Source organism: Penicillium alfredii, assembly GCF_028826965.1.
Source record: "Penicillium alfredii strain IBT 34128 chromosome Unknown utg000002l_segment0_segment0, whole genome shotgun sequence".
Classification (NCBI taxonomy): Eukaryota; Fungi; Ascomycota; class Eurotiomycetes; order Eurotiales; family Aspergillaceae; genus Penicillium; species Penicillium alfredii.
This window is the reverse complement of record NW_026622699.1, coordinates 463220-483385: the sequence shown is the minus strand read 5'-3', so window position 1 is coordinate 483385 and position 20166 is coordinate 463220. Positions and strand designations below refer to the sequence as shown.

Below are 20166 nucleotides of genomic sequence, written 5' to 3'. Positions count from 1 at the left end.
AGAGCTTCAAAAAAGAGTTCTGCAAATCCAATATTTTATCATATCTGTTCTATTCCCCTTGAATTTTTAGTGAACAAGAATGTCCAAGACAGGAAGGAAATACGATATATTTGAGAAGACCTATATATCGATCAAATCCTATACCAGTTGGCTTGTACATACACGATTCTTCAAGTATATACCCCACCCTAGTTTGTACTCGTTAGGACACAATCGTCTTTAACCAAGACTCAAGTCGGAACCAACTCACCGATAAAAGATCTTCATTGTCTTCTCCCATCGCGTCGTGGGCCATATTCCAGACTATGATCGAGGATATGAATTATTGATCTAGCTTTTGTTAGCCTACTAAGCTAGGTAGCATATTTAGTTAGACATTACCAATGATTCCCAGAGACGATAGAACGTAGCACGGTATCAACAATTCGTTCATCGTACTGGAATTCAGAAATATACTGTTGAATGCCTTCTGGGTTCCAGCCACCACGTTGGGCGCCTCGGAGAGTAGGTCTTTGATCCTGAACGAGTTTTAACCTCCCACAAACTGCTGCAGGTGTACGTGTGCATTCTGGTGGTTGTACGGAGACTTGCAGGTAAGACCCCAGGAAAATCCCTCGTATCATCGCTTGATGACGGGTCAAGATACTTGCGATTTGATAGTCCCGGTACCCTCTCATAGCAAGATGGAGGGCAATAATTGTCTCTTCAATCGTCCACCAATTCCCAGCCATGGTTGTTCTGGCATGTTACTGGGGAAATCTCACTCAGGAGCCTCTTCCTATTAAATAAAAATTCGCTCGTCCCATTATCGCAGGCTTGCTGTGGCACTTCGAACTCTGGTAGCGCCGCGAGCTGCGTCGTAACTACGCCAGCTGCACTGTAGCTGCGCCATCTGCCGTAGATCCCAATTATAGATAAAAGGAGAACCTGTTGGACCCGATATGGCGTAAATCAAGCAATCTCTTTAAGCAAACTGATTTGACTTTGTAAATGAAGTATGTCCCGAAGACCGAACAAAGGAGACCCATGCCACTGTTGAGGTCGGGCTCGGTGGGGAGATCGTGAGCGCGTACGAGTGCAGCCCACGAAAGGCTCGACCATATATTCGCGCAGGTGCGGCATGATCAGTGGATTGAGAAGCAACAGCTTATGAACTAAAACATGAAGACCACGACAAAGCCCCTCTCCGCCTGTCCGGAAGTATACCTAATCCAGGAGCCAGACCGCAGGACTATCCTCACCCTCGACTCAACCTGGGCAATGCTCACAATACATGGGAGAGGTAAGGCATTATGAAGAGTGAGAAGCGCACTGCTAAGAGCAACCCACCCAAGACCACGAGGTAACTCATGTCCAGATTTGCGCCTCTTATTAGGACCAGCATTGTAAGAAGTCCTAGGGCATAGTGCTTCATTGGCTTACAATAGCGGTGACAAATATGGACCCCGTATTCATGCACATAAATCACACAAGCAGCGATCGCAAGCTATGTGATGGTCAATGACCATGATTTCCATGAAATTTCTCACTACTGGAGAGTGACTGTGCCACCTGAAGAAGGCGTCTAATGATTAGCTGACAACGTAAGCAGCTGGAAGGCGGCTTGAGCTCTGTGAGGGGTGACTGTGCCGCTACGAATCGGAATGCCGGGCGGGTAGTGGGGCGAAGAAATCGCAATCGCCTGATGTCGACACTTGGTTATCCCAATTGGTGTGTGTCTCTTGCGCACGGTGCTACAAATTCGGTTAATACTTTATTTTTACTTATTCCTTATATTGAATGCTATGGAGACAGTAGACTCATAAAGTGTATGACCGATCCAGAGCCGGTGCTATACTTCAGTATTTCTATTCGAGCTCAGAAAACCCGTTGTCATGTCAAAGCTTGCACGGTTTAAAGTGCATTGTCATTGATCGTGTCGCAGGATGTGAGCCACTTAAATAAGCCATACATTCAACCATATTTTGTCTAGTTTAGCTCGTAGGTTTCATGCCACGACTTCCTTCCAAATCCGAAGAAACAGAAATACTCAGAAATGTTTTCACTTGGCGATGCTATGATTTCCTCTGATACAAGGGCATGCTATGTGTTTAAAAACTACATACCTGAGGTGTCATTTCAACGCGTCCGTCTTCTCTAGTGAACAGATATAATCGTGGTCTTTTCACTGCAGCAGCTACCTGCCGTGCAAAAAATGTATTCGCCAACACATCAGGACCCTTCAAGCTCGGTTAAGTTAGTAATTCTTGACCTATTGCTAGTATCCGTGTTTCCTCTCCTAGTGAATTGGTTATTCGATAAAAGACAGATGTCGAAAGCGGCAGAGCTCCTGAGAAATCCTGCTCGTAGAAACAGATCTTTCTTAGATTACACCTGTAATTACAACGATGCGAATAATGGCATAGATGTGTCGAATATGGCGCACAAAATGCAGTATTAGTTTGCCACTGCTCACCACCGAATCCACGAGCAAAGTCGTATTGCAATTGAAAATGTGCTTGGGTTGAATATCACTTGGATTTGTCGCGTGAAGCAGCATGGCAAGGGGCATGGCATCATTAACGCGAAGAGCCATCGGTTCACCACTACGCATCAGGGGTAGGATCAAAATTTCCTTTTCATGAGAGATCCGGTAACCATCCGTCCGATGACCTTGGACATGATCAATTGGGCATGTCTCAACCCCCAGAATATAAGGGCATAACTATGTTGCAAGATACCATCCAACTCGGCGATGAGCATCTCGTAGTGCGGGGCCAGAAATAGTCGCGTCACGCATTGGCATCATTAGCAATTTGGCTGCATAGTGGTCGGTGGTATGGGCAACATGAAGGTTTTTACGTCGGACAAAAATGGAATCGAACAAGAACCGATCAGCCAAGTAGATCAAAAGTAGCCGAGATACGTCAAGGCGAGGGGTTACATGGGAGGGAAGAACAACCTGACATGGCCGGACCCCGTCTGTTCCGATACTTTTTGCCAGAGCGTCGTCCATGCTGATAATTCTTGTTGACTCTTCGCCCGTGACGACAACAGCTTCGTTTGCAGCCTTCGGCATACCCAGATCCAATGGACTATCCCTAAATGCCCAAACATAACAGTTGCAACGGTCGCGCAGACCTATTCCTAATGTGGCTTTCAGATATGGAGTCATAATAAGGCCAACTGACAGCCGTCCCCCGCTAAGCACTTTGACCTTTTCCCAGACCCCACGTAGCCCATCGGTAAGCACAAGGGCGCGAACATGTATCTAACCTGTTATTAAACGCAAGAGATGCATGCAATAACTCGGGATGCATTTCGATCATGGATGCTACCTTTTCGCAACATATCTCATATGCCTTGGCGTCATGGATTGCTTCTTCGTAAAAAATGGTGGCTTGGCGAAAAGCAGTTTATGAATATTGCAAAGGACTGCTGAACAACTTTTTCAATGGGGAACTTTCGCCTTTCCCAACAGACGGTGGGGGCACCTGTTTCCAGAACAATTCACCACTGTCTTGCGATGCTAATGTTTTGTAGGCGTCAAAGACCAACACGGTCTCTGGCGCCTCAGAACCAGCAGTTATAATCTTGTCCATCTGCTGCTCGGCCAATTTGGTATTCCGGTCTTCCGTATGACGATGGAAGTCTAGAAGAAGATGGATGATGTCGCCCAATACATCCTGGGAAGGAGAAATCGTGCTGAAAATTATATCGTGGGATCGGCAAAGACGACGTAGTTGAGTCTTCTCGGTGTGTTGCCATGTTTCCAGGTGGGCGATGGATACGACCGGGCGGGTTTTTCTCTGATCATTCATCCGATATTCCCCAATTATTTCGGGTGGAATATTCAAATACAGAATATGTGTGTAGGCTTTTAGATCAGCTGGTGTGCAGATCCATTCACCATTTGCGTCATCCATAGCCCAGAGCATAGCGTGCCCGGCAACAATGGCAGTCTTCCGACAGGGAGAGCTTTCCTACTCGATCTTGCCGATGACACGTTCGCGAAGATAGGTCTTCTATTTGTCATCCAATTTCTGAAATGCTTCAAGTCCCCTAGGCGCCACGTCTGCAATGACTTGGCTGCCATCGTAAAATGTGAATTCATCACGACTGAGGCTTTGCTCCAGAACAGCCGCTAGAACTAGCGGTGTATAACAAAGGTGGGATGAGAAATAGACTGATAGAAAAAAACAAAAAAGGTCATATAGGTATCAAAAGGTGAAAAAAAAAAAGCGAGACGAATTGAAAAAAAAAATCAAAATCAATAAGTAGATAGGGCGAATTAGCAGTAATAGATCGTCGTGGGCTCGGGTTCAAGGCCAGCAATTGTGCCACAAGAAATATTTTCTTCACTCCGCAGGACGTATATCGCGGGCTAAGGAAAATGGGCCAGACTCGTCGGAGAAAGCGGCTTACTCGCTGCAATGTCTTTTGAGCGATTTTGTGACGGCGAGCCACTTCAGCGACTGTCCGATCCTTGCTTGGGTTGACCACTTCACATACGGAGCTTCAGTGAGGCGAATTGCAGATCAATGCAGTCGTTTTGAAAAAGCACCATCGCGAAGTGTACTGTGCCAGCATGTATAAATAAACGGGAGCGACATCGAGGCCAGAGAGAAGAACTAATGGCCGAAACACAAAACCATCGCGCTGGGCCCGTATGACTGAGAAGAGAACATCAGAAGTCTCGCTTAGTTTGGCCTAATTTGTGCAAGTCGGCGTTCCTGAAGCTCTTCGCGAAGTCGTTCTTGGTGCCAGGATAGTTGTGATTGTCGTGGAAGATCCAGCATGTTTAGCCACAGGTGCAACGTTGTTTAACCTATTAAATGCATAGGAGAATCGGCAGAAGGGCAGATATTGGTTGGTAAGAAAAGTATTAAAGAATGGTTGACCCGATATCAGCAACAGGGCCCCATGTGATGCAAGTTGTTATCATCGGATAGGGAATATCTTTTCTCCTACTTAGGTGCCGCCTCCCACGTCTACGAAGATGGCCTCTTCTTGTATTGATGACGACGCCCGCCTTGCATGCTTGTATCAATGTTCGGACTCTTAGCTAGTACAATTCAGCATCATATCGATCAAGCCAAATATATCCCCTCTGTGTCATCTAAATACAATAGCCAAAATTGCTAATAATAAATTTGAAATTGCTACCCGTATTGAGTCCGACCATAGTGGACGCTTATTCGATAAAACGTAGTCAACTTTGAGAATCTCGAACTACGTATAGAATTCGGTATCTCGTGGTTAGTGTCTACTTCAACTCCTCGGATCAAGTAACCTAAGTGTTTTACTCTTACAATAGCTATCATCAATAAACGATTAATGCGGTTTGTGCTACTGGTAAAAAGCTATTTCGATGGGTAGACTTCCAAACATTAGTATACAAGCCATCAGTAGGTAGACAACAACCATAAAACGAGACTTGAACAAACACTTCAAGAACATTATTTGCTTCAGAAACCACATCTGTATATACCTAATGGTAGTAGGCGTGTGGTCCGACTTCGGGGCATCAATTAATATTCGTAAAGCAGCCATCCCACGAAACCTAGGTAATATATCGCCAGAGCCCAGAGCTTAGATAACGGGGTACTGATTACTGCATTTCTTGAAGCTCGTTCCACCAAAGGCGTCGTAGGCACTACAGTATTAATCTCTTTGATCACACCACTAAATTAGTCTGGTCCATTTCAAACGCACAACATTAATGATGGCGTGGCCTAGCCTATTATGTTATTGTCTTGCGTTTAACTCAAGCAGTCTTCGCTCTTCGTAGTCAGCATGGTCAGCAAGAGTATAGTAAACGCACATATAGCAATCCATCCCACTTCTAGGGCCCCACAACGTCCCCTGTACAAAAATTCTATTGTTGGTCATGTGATATCAAGTGTGCGCAGAATATAAACTTCGGTCCTCTTTTCGGCCAATGACCCGAAGGCTGAGCTCTTTCACCCCAATTTAGCCTGCCCTGTGCCTTTCACTTCCCCGGGCTACTATGGATCGTTTACCAAATGAGATGCGCCTCCTCATTGCGACAAATTTGAACCAACAAAGTCTCATGGCGCTTAGTCGTACAAGCAAGAGTAATCATGACCTGCTCCGGTCCAAGCTTGAAGGATACAAGCTCATGAAAGCCTTGCTTGATGGGAAAGATGGCCTGTCCCTGTCCCTAACGCGCCAGCCCTTTATTGATCTTTCTGTCCGACATAAAGATCTTTCACTTCTTCACGTCGCAGTAGCCCAAGGGAACCAGAATATCGCCGAATGGCTTATCTCAAAGTACCCTCCCTTTCTTGGTGCCCAAGATGATACTGGGATAACTGCCCTTATGTCAGCTGTTTGCTGGGGAGAAATGGACATAGTTAAATCCCTTGTCGATAAGGGCACTTGTGTCAATATCCGGAATCATCACGGCCGAACTGCTCTCCATTTTGCAGCGGAAGACGGCAATGACCCTATGGTCAAGTTTCTTCTGAAGAAAGGGACAAACCCCTTCCTAGCCGATAAAGATGGATGGTCTGCCCTTCTTCTCGCAGTCCGGGAAGACCATATCTCAGTTGTTGCGCAGTTGGTTAGGCCAGGTTCAGGAATCAAGGAAGCAAACATCTCCGGAGAAAATGCCTTACATCTTGGCGTAAGCAACGGGAATATGGACATAGTGCGGTTGCTGCTGAGAAATGGCGCCGAGTCTCAGGCCGACAAGGATGGCAACACACCTCTCCACCGGGCGGCTCGACAGAATAATCGTGATATTATACGACTACTAGTCCTCAGTGGAGCTGATCTCACGGTTGAAAATTCCCAAAAAGAGACTCCCTTGCAATTGATATCTCAGTACCATCAAGATCATATGGAAGATTTGTTGGGAAGTATATCAAGTTGAGAATGATAGAAACTTAGTTTGATCAATGAACACCCACAGTCGAGGTCGAAGACATTAGCTTTCTTTCCCAGTATCCCTTTTAAACCACGCCGAACTTGATACCTGGTTAGGTCCACGTAGAGGGCAGGGTCTTGTCAGATATCGAGGGTATTCAGAAGCAAGGAATTCCACCGATTCGTGAAGTAACTCACCAATTCATTGTCCCCGAGTTAATACTGAGACTACAGGCAAAATAAATAAACTATGTGAGAAACTCGAGGATAGAACAAGTCGCAGGAGCTGGGATGTGCTCGATTAGACAAATTCAAAAAGCGGATGAGAGAAGAAGAGGAACTATGCTATCGGCAGCGAGCTGAGACCCTTAAAGATAGAATATTTTACCCAAATATTAAGGGAAAACCATTGTTTATCATTTTCTTGCAATAGTTCGCCCTTCTAGTAGCCAGTTGTGCTTGCCTACAAGACATACGGCAGAACCCGAGGCTACTATCACCGCGTATGACTGATGCTGTCAAAGAGAAACCCACCAGTATGCACAGCTCGATTTCCCTCTATTTGCGCATGATGGTATTAGGGAATTATGTATCAAGTACCATTTTTGGAAGCACAAATATTAGACAACCTGTCATCAAATAAGTATTCAATGTTTTTGGTTTCCGCAATCAACTCTCAGGATTATCAGCGAAGCTCCAGTACCTTGTCACGTAATGCTTGTGTCAAACGAATCGCGACTTTATGTCCCAGCTTTTTCTTAAAATAGCCTTATTCGGATGTCTATCTAACAGTTTCCTTTTGTGTCACTGGGATTTATTCCACCCCTTGACTTAATATGGGTCGTTGCCTTGTTCATTTAATAATGACGTATGGCTGTAATTAACATTCTTCATGAAGAACTATCCTCTGGGGTACTTGGTAGCAGACGCGCTTTCCCGAAACTTTGTTTTGGTTAGAGTAAGCGTGCAAGATAAAATCGCTGGTACCACTACTACAACGGGTAGCGCAAGGAGACAGTCTTTCTTCCTACCTGAGAGGAACCGAATTAAACAAGAGTATTGATTAAGGTTGCGGTGATTCTCAACGACACGAATGAAGAACCTCGCTGGAAGAACGGCCGACCTGGATCTCGCGCCCCATCAACATTCTTTTATGGCAAAGTTCGAATGAGACTGCAAGGGCTATCAAATTCTTGTACTGTAATACACAAAAACCACTATGAGTAGAAACTTGGTGGACGAATGTAGGAGAGGTACTAAGCCAGTATGAGCACAGACCCCACTTCGCCTACCCTGGAGTTGCCCAACACACACCCCTTTTGGTTGGTATTTTTGGTAACTCGTAGCCGTCCCTCAAGTCGGACCCACAGCATTTTTAGTTCATATCTTTTGACACCCGCCCCACACCCCCTATATTATACAATATTCTGCCTGTCAAAAAAAATAATGAATTTGCCTAATAAGGTGTATACCAACCCTGTATAGCTTCATCACGATGTGGCATACCCTCTGAGAGATGCTCCAAATGCTTTAATTCCAACTGCTGCTATGCCTCTTGTGCTGTTTCTATCAAAATAGCCTTGGTTTCGTCGTGATTCCGCATATACATTAAATCAGGGCGAACCTTATAATATTGGCTTTAACAATGCCCAGAGGTTTTCAATTGGATTGAGATCTGGCGAATGAGACGGCCAATCCATAACCTCGATTCGCATCTCTTCGAGAGCCTCGCGCACAATATATGCAGTGTGGGTTGGGGCATCATCATGCTGAAAAATGCCATCTTCGTTCGATAACAAAAACGGCGATATAGATCCTCAATAATGAACCGAGTAACACATCCACGCTCTGTAATCCCCAAACTAATGGCATTAAGTCAGTACATCGGAAAGAAAAAGAAGCCCAAAACATCTGCTTCACTTGTTTCCCACGATGTGGCAACCCTTGACATTGTCCTTCTTTTGGCTGTTCTTTTGACCAATTTAAAGTCCATTCTCTTTGGGCACCAATCCCACGCTGGTCTTGCACGCTGGACTTTCTTAATTACCCCAATCGCACGACCTTCCAGAATCCATGAGATGTCTGACCTCAACCAACCGAATCAATCATTGTCTCAGGATGCATTCACCCCATCGGTGACGACTGGAGTGTGGCAATTGCTGAGAGTGCCTACTATCGCAGAGGCGACTGTTTCAGCAAACGAACTTTACGGCCCAGCGAATACATAACCACGCAGAAAGGGAGCAACCCACATCCCACGACTCAATAGAGAAAGGCTCGAGAATGAAGCTGAGAGCCTACGGTTCATCTGTCGCGTCAGCAATAACCCAGTTCCAATTGTGTATGGCGCATTCGAACTCGACGGCGCTTATTTCGTGGTCACTGAATACATCGAGGGCTCTTCTATGTCTGAGCTCGAGGACGATTAGAAGGGAGTTGTGCGGCGCGAACTCGCCCAACACCTAGATGCCCTTCGCGAGATCAAATCAAACAAAACTGGCGGACACTCCGGAATAGTAGTTCCTCTTAGCCGCGTGGTTGAATGTACTAAAAATGAAGTCTGGTTTCAGCATACTGCTGATAGCCAGACGTATGTCTTCTGCCCCAATGATTTGTCTCAGCCTAATGTCATTTTGCACTCGCCCACATTAAAGATCAGGGCTATCTTAGATTGGGAGTATGCGGGATTCTTCCCGCAATTCCTTTTCTTTGAGGCCCCTTTTTTTACAAGTGACTTGGATATTTCTCTGCAATAGCCGATGGAGTTGATGACGTCCCGAGATTACTGCGATTTCCGGAGACGACTGAGCAGTGAAAAACATCAACTTGCCTGAATCCTTGTCCTATACCCAAATAGCATGGAAGCCCTACAATCACGTGTTGGAATTTTGGAAAAATGTATCAGGTACCAAAGGAATCTTTCTTGCTGGAATTACTTTTCCATGTCAGGTTGCCGCCGAATTAAAGATATGTTTTACTGAAAAGTATTCTACTAGCCTGGAGTCTCCAGGGAACTTCAAGTACGCTATTTAGCAGATCAGGTTGTTTTCTACGTTTTCGACTCTATTGCACTTTGGCTTGTTAGCCTTTTAGGTACGGAAGAATGAATCCAATAGGAAATGAGCGAATCATGATCAATAAATGGGTTCGCTATATGGACACACAAGCTGAACTAGGCAAGCATTCCGGAAAAATCCGTTGAACCAAGGAGGTGTATGTAAATTTGAATGAGATTTATCCTTCATCTGGCGCGAATTTTTAAATTTCAGTGGCCCTGACATGAGCCCTCAGCAATCTTAAGGCTATATAGAAGAAAGATTGGAGGTTGCATGGCATAAAGACTCAAAAGGAGACCTATTTGGTTGGTGAAGTTGGTAAGGTGACAGTAGGGCTATGCGGGCGCTTGTCGCAAAATGGACACCGCGTCTGTGTAGTAGAGACATTGTGCCAGTAATGCTGGCATATAATGATCTGAGCAGGCATCCCAAAGGCAACATCGACAGCCCTGTTTATTAGTTCTTTTCGTCGGTCTTCCAACGCACTTTCTCACCAATTCTTCAATGATTGGAAATATATACCGAAAGGCAGAAGGGTTCGTGATGTGGAATGATTAGGGAAAGGAGAGGCTTATATATTAATGGCTCATATACAGAATTTTTTTGGAAAATCATTTTTGCATTGAAATCCAATTGGGAAAATGGGCCCGCTTTAGAAGAACCTCGATGACGAAGAAGCAATATCGCTTTTGCTGGGAGATGCCACCACAGAACAAGTCCCAAAATGATATACACTAGACAGGTGTATGCAGATAACGTTCCATAAAGTCTTTTTCTGCGCCCTCACGGTGAAGAAGATATCTGCACCAATCGATTGCTTGGTGGGGCGAGGTTTTGCTTCTGGCGCTATCGTTACAACCCCTACAGTCGCCAACGTGCATCTGGGTGTACTGACCGTCTGCCCTGGGGTATGCTCTCCATTGTGTCTTGTCTATTCTGATTCAATCAATTAAGAGATCTCATCCGGAGGCTCAGGCAAAACCCGAGGTGGCATCCGGAACGGCCATGGTGAGCTCGACATCCAGCTTGATAATTTATGCGACAGGAGCGAATTGGATATAGCTAGCGATGCCACCAAGAATATATAGTCTCAGTCAAAGAGAAACGAAAAAGAAAACCAAGGAGGCTCTGGGGACGATTCTCGCACCATAAACCAAGAAGCAACACGTCCATACACGTGGATATGACGACGATGCCCGCATTGAAGTTGTACAGACGCCAGTACTTAGTCAGTCCACCGCTGATGAGTCGAGAGCCCATTTACGTATTCGAGCCTGGCGCTGGGAGGTCATGATCAAAGCGACCCGGTTGGCAATAATTTGTCGAATGGACTATAGTAACACTGGTATCACCTCTTCGTTAGTCCTGGCAAACGTGGGTAGTGGAAAGTGGGCGATAGCAGTGCCGAACAAGAACCCGAGACAATAAACACACACGTAGTTGATATCTCAATATTAAAGAAGAGATTGCAATATTAAAAGAAAAGGAAAAATAGGGGAGGGGGACCCACCTATTTGGGATCTCATTACTAAGGTAGAGAAATGTGATGATAGAAAATGTCAAATTGACGATCAACTCTGTCCAGATAATGTATAGATAGGGACTCACGAGTCTGTGAGATCGTTTTCGAAATACTACGAATCTGATATAGCACCTTCTTCGAGGCCCCCACAAAGTGGCCAAGGAAGAGGGCAAAAAAGGTCGCGAGATCGATCTTCATGATAAGCGCTGCTGCGGTGCAGTTTCGAGGGATCCCATCGATATAGGTTTGTGGATTATTTATTTCCAAATCTACCCAGCTAGATTTAACTTTGTAATCAAGCGTGGGCTTTGCAATAAAAGGGGGATTTAATAGCGAAACACACCAAGGATGAAGGATGACCGAAAAAAGTCCTTTGCTTTCTCCATGGTCCACCAGGAGCGGCATCTGTGGAGAATACCGTAGACCATCATGCTGTGGCTGCCATGGTAGGATTAGCAATTGCGGCTTCTTCCATACCGAGTCAAGTGTCGCATAGTCGCTTGGTTGGCACTGTGGGCATCGCTAATGCGACGATGAGCTTGGCGGTTTGGGGCTGCGTTTTCTGCTTTCTTTGCCTCGTCATTAACCAACCAAGAAGGGTGATCGACGCGATGACCGGCAGCTGCTTGACATTGTCTGCTCAGAAGAGGCGGGCCTGCTCTATCTTTAACGGGTCGAAGGTAGGAGTGGCTGCGTGTACGAGAACCGCCTGGCTTGGTCCTCTCAATCTGGTATTTTCGCCGAAGGCGTGGCGCCAGCACCTCGAAGAGAAGGAGTTTCGTGCGGTTTTGACGAGGCGTTTGATATGCTCCAGCCGTTCAACTTGGACGACGATGTCGCCGCTTGGCAGGATTGGCCGGTCGAAGCTGCAATATCTTGGCCAGCTTTCGACTGTAGGGCTTGGTTGACTTGCTGTGTGCTGAAGCTAATTGACAGCGATTTCATCGGTCGTATGATCTTGCGAATTTGTGGTGATTCGATGGTGATCGGGAGAAGAGAATCGTATAGTCCGAGATAATAGTTGCCCTCAGAGCCAGACGCGCAGTTCTCCGACACGTGGAGTAGCGCGTCTCCGGTCGTATTTCACTTCAAAATTAGATTCGCAATTCCACAACCACACGGATTATAAGTAGAAATTATAGAGAATCGAGCTGTTTCGTAGGCCTTGATTATATGATTCTGGTGGAACTTGTGGATCCTGGCATCGTTGGCATATATTTTAAAATTGGAAGTGAAGAACGAGACCATTGATGAAAATTGGGCCATCGATAGGTGACACTCTCGGTTTGGTGCTGACACCCGTAGAGTGTCTACCTTACTATAGTATATCTACAGATATCCGATATCTCGCTATGCTAGGCTTTGATCCAAGTATCATTTCAAAGTATCGAACATCCACATTGCCAGTTTCGACGACTTGATCCTCATATTATCTACAGGGAGTTTTTTTTTTTCCTAGACAGAAAAGATACAGGACGGGCAACGAGCACCGTGGCCAACAGTAGTTGTTACTCAGGTACACATCCTGCCCACCAAGCTAGCATTGAACATCGTCAAATCGCAACCCCAGAGCGGCAATCTAGGCGCAGACCGGAGGGTCGCTGCGCCCAAGCGTTTGGCTTTCTTTTGGTGCCTCACTCTTGGCCGCTGTCGCCCAGCTCTTGTTTCTCCGAGCTCGATGTTTGGCCTGGCATTGCATGGCTGGACTGGAGCTCTTGACGAGTGGCTTGCCGCTGAACAATCTGCCCTTCGACCTCGGAGTCTTTGGTCAACAGCCGGACCTGATAGACACGACGATTCATCTGACCAATTCGGCGAATCCGTCCAAATGCTTGCTCCTCGGTGGACTTGAGGAGGCTAGGCTCGAGGAGGACGGCATGGAAGGCGCGAACACAGGTAAAACCCAGGCCAAGTACACGGGTTGTGCTGACCAAAACACCAGGGCTTGTCACCCGATCGAACTGCCCGCGAGCGTTTTCCACGAACCGCTCGGACCCGGTGTTCATCTCATTAAACGCATCAATGTATCGCTGATTCCTCTGGGGCTGGCCCGACAGAAGAAGGACAGGGTGCTTCTCCGGAAACGCCTCGGCGAGGCCCTAGAATACATCGATCACTATCAGTCAGTGAACTACATCCAAAAATTCCCGGCTTGTGGGGCGACGGCTTACCAGGTACGTGATGATAGCGGCGACAGGAAACTCGGACATGACCAGTATCTTCGCGTGTTCACCATTGGAATCCCGCTGGAGCCCTTGGACTAGGGAGCAGAGCTGCTTAAACTTGGCGGATCCCTTGAGAATGGACCGGAGGTGTTGCTGGAACGGGGAAGTACGGAACGATCCCCCTTGATTGTGGGCCCAGGGCTGCTGGTTAATATCATCCAGGGTCAGCGGGAGGTGCTCTTGCCGCGACACTTGCGCTAGCGCGGGGAATGTGGTGAACAGCCGGAGTCGATGGAGGATATTTGTGGCCTTGCCGACGGTGCGTGTCTGGGTCTGCCTGTACTCTTGCTCGAGCTCCATTCGGAAGGCGCGGCGCATGGCTGGGTCGAGGGCGCAGGCGATGTCCTGCCTCTCGGCCTCGGGAAGGGTAAGGAGGTCACTGCCAAACCATTTGGAACTGACGGTGCGCCGAATAAAGCCCAGCGCCTGGAGCCGCCGCCGGAATTCCGACACGACCATAGCGGTGCGCCTGTGGTCGCGCGCGGAGATAAATTGCCGTCCCAGTTCTTCAAAGTCAGCGCGCGAGCAGCGCGCGAGCTCGGGGATGTCCTTCCACGCCTGGTCCCAGAGGCAGTCGACGTATCGGGCGAGGTCAGCGGGTGAGATTTCAAACGGCGTCCCGGACAGAAACCACAACCGGGTCCCCCCCTCGGAAGCCCTTAAGGACCTCGTATGTTTTGGCTTCATTGCGCTCCTGGTGGCACTCATCCCGAAAGGCACGTCCCCAGAGGGCACCGCACACCGATCCCGTCGCATTACTTCTATCGGATGCGTCCTCCACCGTGGCTTCGCAATTCAGGGCGTCGGCGACCTGGGTGCCATACGACTGAGGAGTGGTAAGGACCACGAGGCAATCCTTGCCCCAATTCCCCGTCCATAACTGGGATCGCTCGCGGGGGAACCGCCGATCCTTTGCGTCCATCCACTCCTGGATGAGCTCCTGGTCCCTTGGGCAGAGCTGACGGTCCCCTGTCCCCAACAACTTCTGCCACGCCAATGCGCCAGCTAACTCACGGGCACGCGCAAAGCGGAGGCTATGGTGGCTGGGATTGTTCTGCGCCAATGTCTCCCAAGACCGAACGTCGGACCGTTGCAATGCCCGATTGTCGCGGTGGCCAACAAGAAGGGTCATCTGCAGGCGAGGGTGACCTGTGTTCACCACCTTGTTCCACTCCTGCCCCCAGTTCCGGAGGAGCTGTGCGGGCACCAAGATCAGGGTCGGCCACGCGAGCGGCTTTATTGCAATCGAGGGCCCCATCTCGATACACGGACAACAGATGGGGAGGAGGTGGGCACTCGGGCAATCGGCTGGGTCACTGGAAAGGGTTCCTTCCGGTAGGTGAGGGGGATGGCCTCCAGCGGGATCCTCGCGGTATCGAGCCACCGCCTCGTGGGCGATAGTGAGCCACCGGGAGAGGACGCAGACGGCAAGCGTAGTAATGGTCTATATCATAGTCAGAGCTAGGGCACTCGACTCTTTGGGCTGCAGCTTACCTTTCCCAGACCCATTTCATCTGCAAGGAACCCCCCATGACGCCTTCTCTCCGACCGAAGCATGTAGAACGCAGCGAATGCCTGGTGCGGCTTGAGAGAGATATTGAGGCCATCGATTTCAATCTCCCGACTAGGGGTCTGGCCCTCCATGCCGCGGAGCTTATAGAAACGCTGGCACATCCGCCATAACTCGGGGTCGTTGAGCCGATCAAGCTCAAAGTTGGCAGTCACCTCATCGAGACTGGCGGCCACACAAAAGTCAGTCATGCCTTTGTTTGGTTCTCGAGGCGTCCAAATCAACGTACCGCGTGTTTTTCGCCTGTCCCGCCTGCGCGAGCAATGTCTGTACAAAATCGTGTGCCCCGTCATTATCTAGATCCTCGCTGTCATCCTCGTCCGAGTCATCGCCGGCATCGTCGGTGGTGTCGATGATGATTGGCGCGTCACGGGTGTCGCCAGTCATGTCTTGGTTCGGCAGACTGATGGTCTGGATTAGTGACTGCCCTTCTTTCAGGTTCGGTGCTCTTTACCTTGTCTCGCCAGGATGGCCACTTCGTGAGGTACTCATGATGAGGGGGTTGGGGTTGAGTGAGTTCTGTAGCGCTGGGGAGGTCTCTCTGCAGATGGTGATGGTCGGGGCAGGAGAGATAGCGTTGAATCCGGATGGGGTGGAGAGGTACTAAGTGAGAAGTATGAAACGGAGGCAGAGAGCACTCAGAATCAATGATGCCGGGATTCTCACGCCAGAGGTGAGGTAAATGACACGACTCGGTTCTGACTGGTGCCAATTATGCTCTATGTCTATCCGCTTCTCCTGCCGCCTCTCTCGCTTACTGTGGTCCGCAAATAGACGGTTTGCAGCTCTTGCGTATACATGCTTCATTTTTTGAAAGCTGTCTGCAAGATCTGCCAGTTCTCGGGGGTTGAATTCGGCGCAGATGCTGCGCTAAATCGGACTGGGTTTGTGCTGCAAGTTCAGTAGCTTCAATTTCAGCCTCAAAATACAACCCTCGCCGAGCTGCGGGCTCTGTTGTGTTTGGATCTTGACTTATGGATACTTCGACGAACACCACGATTCGACTGTGGCAGCGAGATTATAGAGCTTGAAAGGGGTAGAGGAGTATTTCCACCGAATATTTAAGGCAACGGCAAGAATGGCTTCGCGAAGTGGCCGTAGAGCATTCTTAGGATTGAATAGATAAATGTCACGGTTGGCGAGAGCACTGCGAATCGTACGCTGCGTCAAGGCATCGCGTCGAATTGTGAGATTCTCCATCGCGCGAACTCGTTGAATTGGCTTGAAAGTAGGATTCGTACTAAAAATACTTTCCTTTAGGGGGCTGGCACAAGTGGATTATATATCGGATAAAGCAGACCGGAAAATTCGAATATTCTTAATAGGATTCGAGAAATTTATACGTGAGATAGAAACCATACTCGTCTATCCACAGTAACCTTTTTTGGCACTTTTCGACGCAGTTTTTTTGATAAGACGATGGAGGTGTAAGAGGTACCTGAAAAATGAAACGAGAACGAAGCCATCAGCAGCGATACAATCAATAGCCATGAGCGATTCTCTATTCTCACTTAAAATATTGCCCCTCGAAACGAGCGAAGAATTACTGGTAACAGCCATGTGAGTCCTTTCTTCGCCAAGCTGAGAACCAGGTTCAGTTCTATCGAAGATGTAGATTCGTTTTGTTTTTGGTTGAACTTGGCGACATACGGTCGAAGGCAGTCGAACCCGTGTTGAACAAACCGATATTTTCTGCCTCTAGCCTATTTCACTTGGTCGGCTTCTGTTTCGTGGGCTGTAAGTCCGGTGGGATTCGACCGATGAAGCGGTATGCCCAGTTTTTCGACAAGCACGGCGACGCTCTCTAGTCGTGGGCTGTTTCGGAATTTGGTTCGCACGAGCTTCGTCTATGCGAGTTGCAGGTGGAATTGGTAAAATAATATTCAGAAGATTCAAAGATGGACATCCAGGTGTGTACCCAAGTACTTAGGTAGCATCTAGGGGCGATTTCAAGGTATGCCAAGGGGGGAGAGGGCAACGGTAACATTGCGGGGCCAAAGCAGCCCCAATCACCTGTCGCCATCCATGGGTGACCAGGTTTTATTGGCTGGCCATTTATATCAACCCTTGATGAGATTGGCTGCAAAGTGGAAAGGGGAAAAGAAAGAGATCTTATTCTCCCAAGGTCCCAACTCCCCGTCAAAATAATCACACAGTCACATGATCACCACAACAGTACGGAGTACCGCGCCATCCATCCGTGGACACCGCCCACCTTCCTTACATACGGAGTAAATCGCGGTAACTCGTCAAAGAAGAAAAAAAATTTCTCGTCATGGAACGTTGGTCAAATTCAATGCCAGTATTTCATGATTCGAGATATGATCTATCCCAAGCTGTGGACTAGGATCCTAAGTAAGGACTTCACGAAGTTTAATAAATGGCAGAATATTATTTGTGATCATGAAGACCTTCATTTCTTGTGTCTTGGGAAGGGTTCGATCCAAAAGGCCCGGTTTGCTTGTTTAAGATGAATCTCCGAGAGAAACACCTTAAGTGTGGTCTAGAACCGGTAGCGCAGGCAGATCCTCTCAGGGGCACCACCGAACCTCGTTCCTAGTGGCTACTGGGTGAGTGGTCAATCGTTAAAGGCGCAAACAAGTCTACTTGGGGAAATCCCATCTGCATTCCGATGCTCATTATAGCTAGGGTAAAGCAGGTAAAAGTCTTTCTACTGGGGTGCTATCTTAGGGCGGATGGCCGGGACTGATCAGATGTTTGCTGATCGACCTCGCGCCTTGGAGGTCAGTTCAATATACCTGCGACCGTGTCTTAATGTCTCTACACATCGACTCGATTGTGTACTTGGATGATAACTAGGTTTGCGATGCGATTAGCCTGGATGCATAGCTCTTCTAATACACCGGTGTCTAGTGAGTCTCTACCGGCCTGCCACGTCCAGAATGGGTAATAGAGGCCTTGTGCCATATAGCAGGCTAGTCCCCTCCCCCCAAAAGAAATTCGGTGCTTCTCCCTTGATTCCAGACTAGAGCCTCCTGCTTCACTACTCTATCATTCTCTCGGCCTAAAAACCGAAGATACAAGATCGCACCTCCGCGGCGCAATGGCGGACCTGACATCGAGTCGCTGCATAGATTCTGCGCGCGAGGACCTGGACGTCCCCAAGCAGGTTTTCATCCTTAATTACCGACGAGACTTGAACGGGCGGACCGCTGAGAATACAATCGGCCCGAACCAAAACCGCCCAGTACAACGCAACACCTTCAAGCCAACGGGCTATTCGCTTGATAGCATCTCGAAATCAAGCCACTCCCGCCCAATCCTCCCCCTACTCACGGGGATGCCCGGCCCGCTACCGATATCTGATTTAATTCAACGAACCCCACCGAATGGGTATATAGTGTTGGGACTGGGGTTCTGCCAGCAGTTCTCCACCGCCTCTCTGACCGCCCGCAGCGCACCTGTAGGTGGCAGTAGATAGCTTCTCTTCTCTCCTACAGACCTTACAGACAGACAATTTGATTCTCTCTCTCTCTCTTCTGCTCCCTTCCTCAGAGTTCTGCTCTCCCCAGCTTCCCCTAGTGCTCCCTGAGATATAGCACCACAAACCACTACCATTACCCACGGCGTCGACCAGCCCCCATTGTGTCCGCATTCCTCCGACTCGGACGTCTATAAGAGCCCCCACAAGTCTAACATGCAAACACCCTCGGCCTCGGTTTGCTCTTCGGGAACACACTCTGACATCGACCTTCTATTGATTCAGTTCCCCGACAACCGGCGAGAGTGTTACGAGAGATCCCCGGCACAAGATGATGATACATCGGGCACACCACCAGATCTCTCGCGAAAGCCCCAAGGTGCAGCTAAAAAACGCCATCTGCTATCCAGAAGGCACGTTTCAAGTGCCCAAAACCCGGGTGTAAGCTCTGGTTCAAGTACAACACAAGCCTATGGAGACATGAAGGGGCATGCCAATGAGTGGCCTTTTTTATATGCCGTGATTGCCACAGCACCTTTCAGAGCGGAGAGGGCCTTAAGCAACATCGGAGGATACATAGCAGTTGCCTCTACTGTGTTCCCAGCCTCGGCTCAATGGTCGCAGACTATGACTCTGCCTTATAGGGCCAGTTGACACGAGGAGGACACTTAACTCGACATTTCCAGTTGAAAGCAGAGACACAGGTCAGCTCTCCCTAAATAACGAAAACGCTTAAGTTAGGATGCCTCTAGTATCTATGCGTCTGCGACAAAATCCAGGGTTGTTATTTTATCCTAGTTTTCTCAGCCGACTAGTTTTACCAATTCGGAGAAGGGTTCAACTTGGGGCAAACTAATTCGTTGCCAGCGTGAGAAGGGGGACCAAACTCAGGTCAACTGCTTATTTTTTAGTGTACTCTTTACTTGCGAATACGATAAGCCAATACCCAGGATCTTCATATTAGGGAAACCATGCAAATAGGGTGATCTACAACGATGCACCCTATAGAGCACGGTTTGTGGTGACCTTGTACTTGAGTATACAAGCTTTTTTTTTGGACAAAGCAAATCCTACTATGCAAATAAAGCACACTAGGGCAGTTCCATAGGCAGGGTCCTCTCTGGCCGTTCAACAAGCACCCTCGTGGACGCCGACGGGTGCAAGTGACCACCAACACGTTATTACGGACGGACCCTCTGTTCAAAGATTTTCTTAGCCTCAGATGGACATGATGATAATAGGTGACGAGCCGAGGTTCGCCCGGAATAGCCTTTATTTGTTTCTTCTATTTTTTATATTCATTTTCCAGGTGTACACAGCTATCGCGCCTCGCCATGCGATTTCATCGTGTCCATATTCGAAGCCCTTCTATTCAATTCATCTGTCATTCGTTCGGCCGGTACGACGGTCTCGCTCTGCCCATGCACTTGGCTGGCCTCTTGCCCGGACAGACCTCGCGACTGAACGCAGTTGGGGTGGCC

The 20166-nt window shown here is 48.2% G+C and overlaps 4 protein-coding genes across 4 annotated transcripts; 1 reads left to right on the top strand and 3 right to left on the bottom strand.

The window, feature by feature from the left end:
* Window positions 1-2362: 2362 nt before the first annotated feature.
* On the bottom strand, window positions 2363-3330 carry NUU61_001376 (uncharacterized protein; the record flags this gene model as incomplete). The annotated part of the gene is made up of 3 exons (XM_056651958.1): window positions 2363-2704; window positions 2729-3250; window positions 3289-3330. The coding sequence occupies 3 exons, from the start codon at window positions 3328-3330 to the stop codon at window positions 2363-2365; spliced, it is 906 nt and encodes a 301-aa protein (XP_056515225.1).
* A 65-nt stretch (window positions 3331-3395) lies between these two features.
* Window positions 3396-4546, bottom strand: NUU61_001375 (uncharacterized protein; the record flags this gene model as incomplete). Its single annotated transcript, XM_056651957.1, is given in 4 exon segments — window positions 3396-3962; window positions 3986-4123; window positions 4405-4481; window positions 4492-4546. The coding sequence occupies 4 exon segments, from the start codon at window positions 4544-4546 to the stop codon at window positions 3396-3398; spliced, it is 837 nt and encodes a 278-aa protein (XP_056515224.1).
* A 1443-nt stretch (window positions 4547-5989) lies between these two features.
* Window positions 5990-6877, top strand: NUU61_001374 (ankyrin repeat domain-containing protein; the record flags this gene model as incomplete). Its single annotated transcript, XM_056651956.1, has 1 exon — window positions 5990-6877. One exon carries the CDS (start codon window positions 5990-5992, stop codon window positions 6875-6877), a length of 888 nt encoding a protein of 295 aa, XP_056515223.1.
* A 6205-nt stretch (window positions 6878-13082) lies between these two features.
* Window positions 13083-15630, bottom strand: NUU61_001373 (uncharacterized protein; the record flags this gene model as incomplete). The annotated part of the gene is made up of 5 exons (XM_056651955.1): window positions 13083-13547; window positions 13620-14231; window positions 14287-15117; window positions 15168-15408; window positions 15473-15630. The coding sequence occupies 5 exons, from the start codon at window positions 15628-15630 to the stop codon at window positions 13083-13085; spliced, it is 2307 nt and encodes a 768-aa protein (XP_056515222.1).
* Window positions 15631-20166: the final 4536 nt, after the last annotated feature.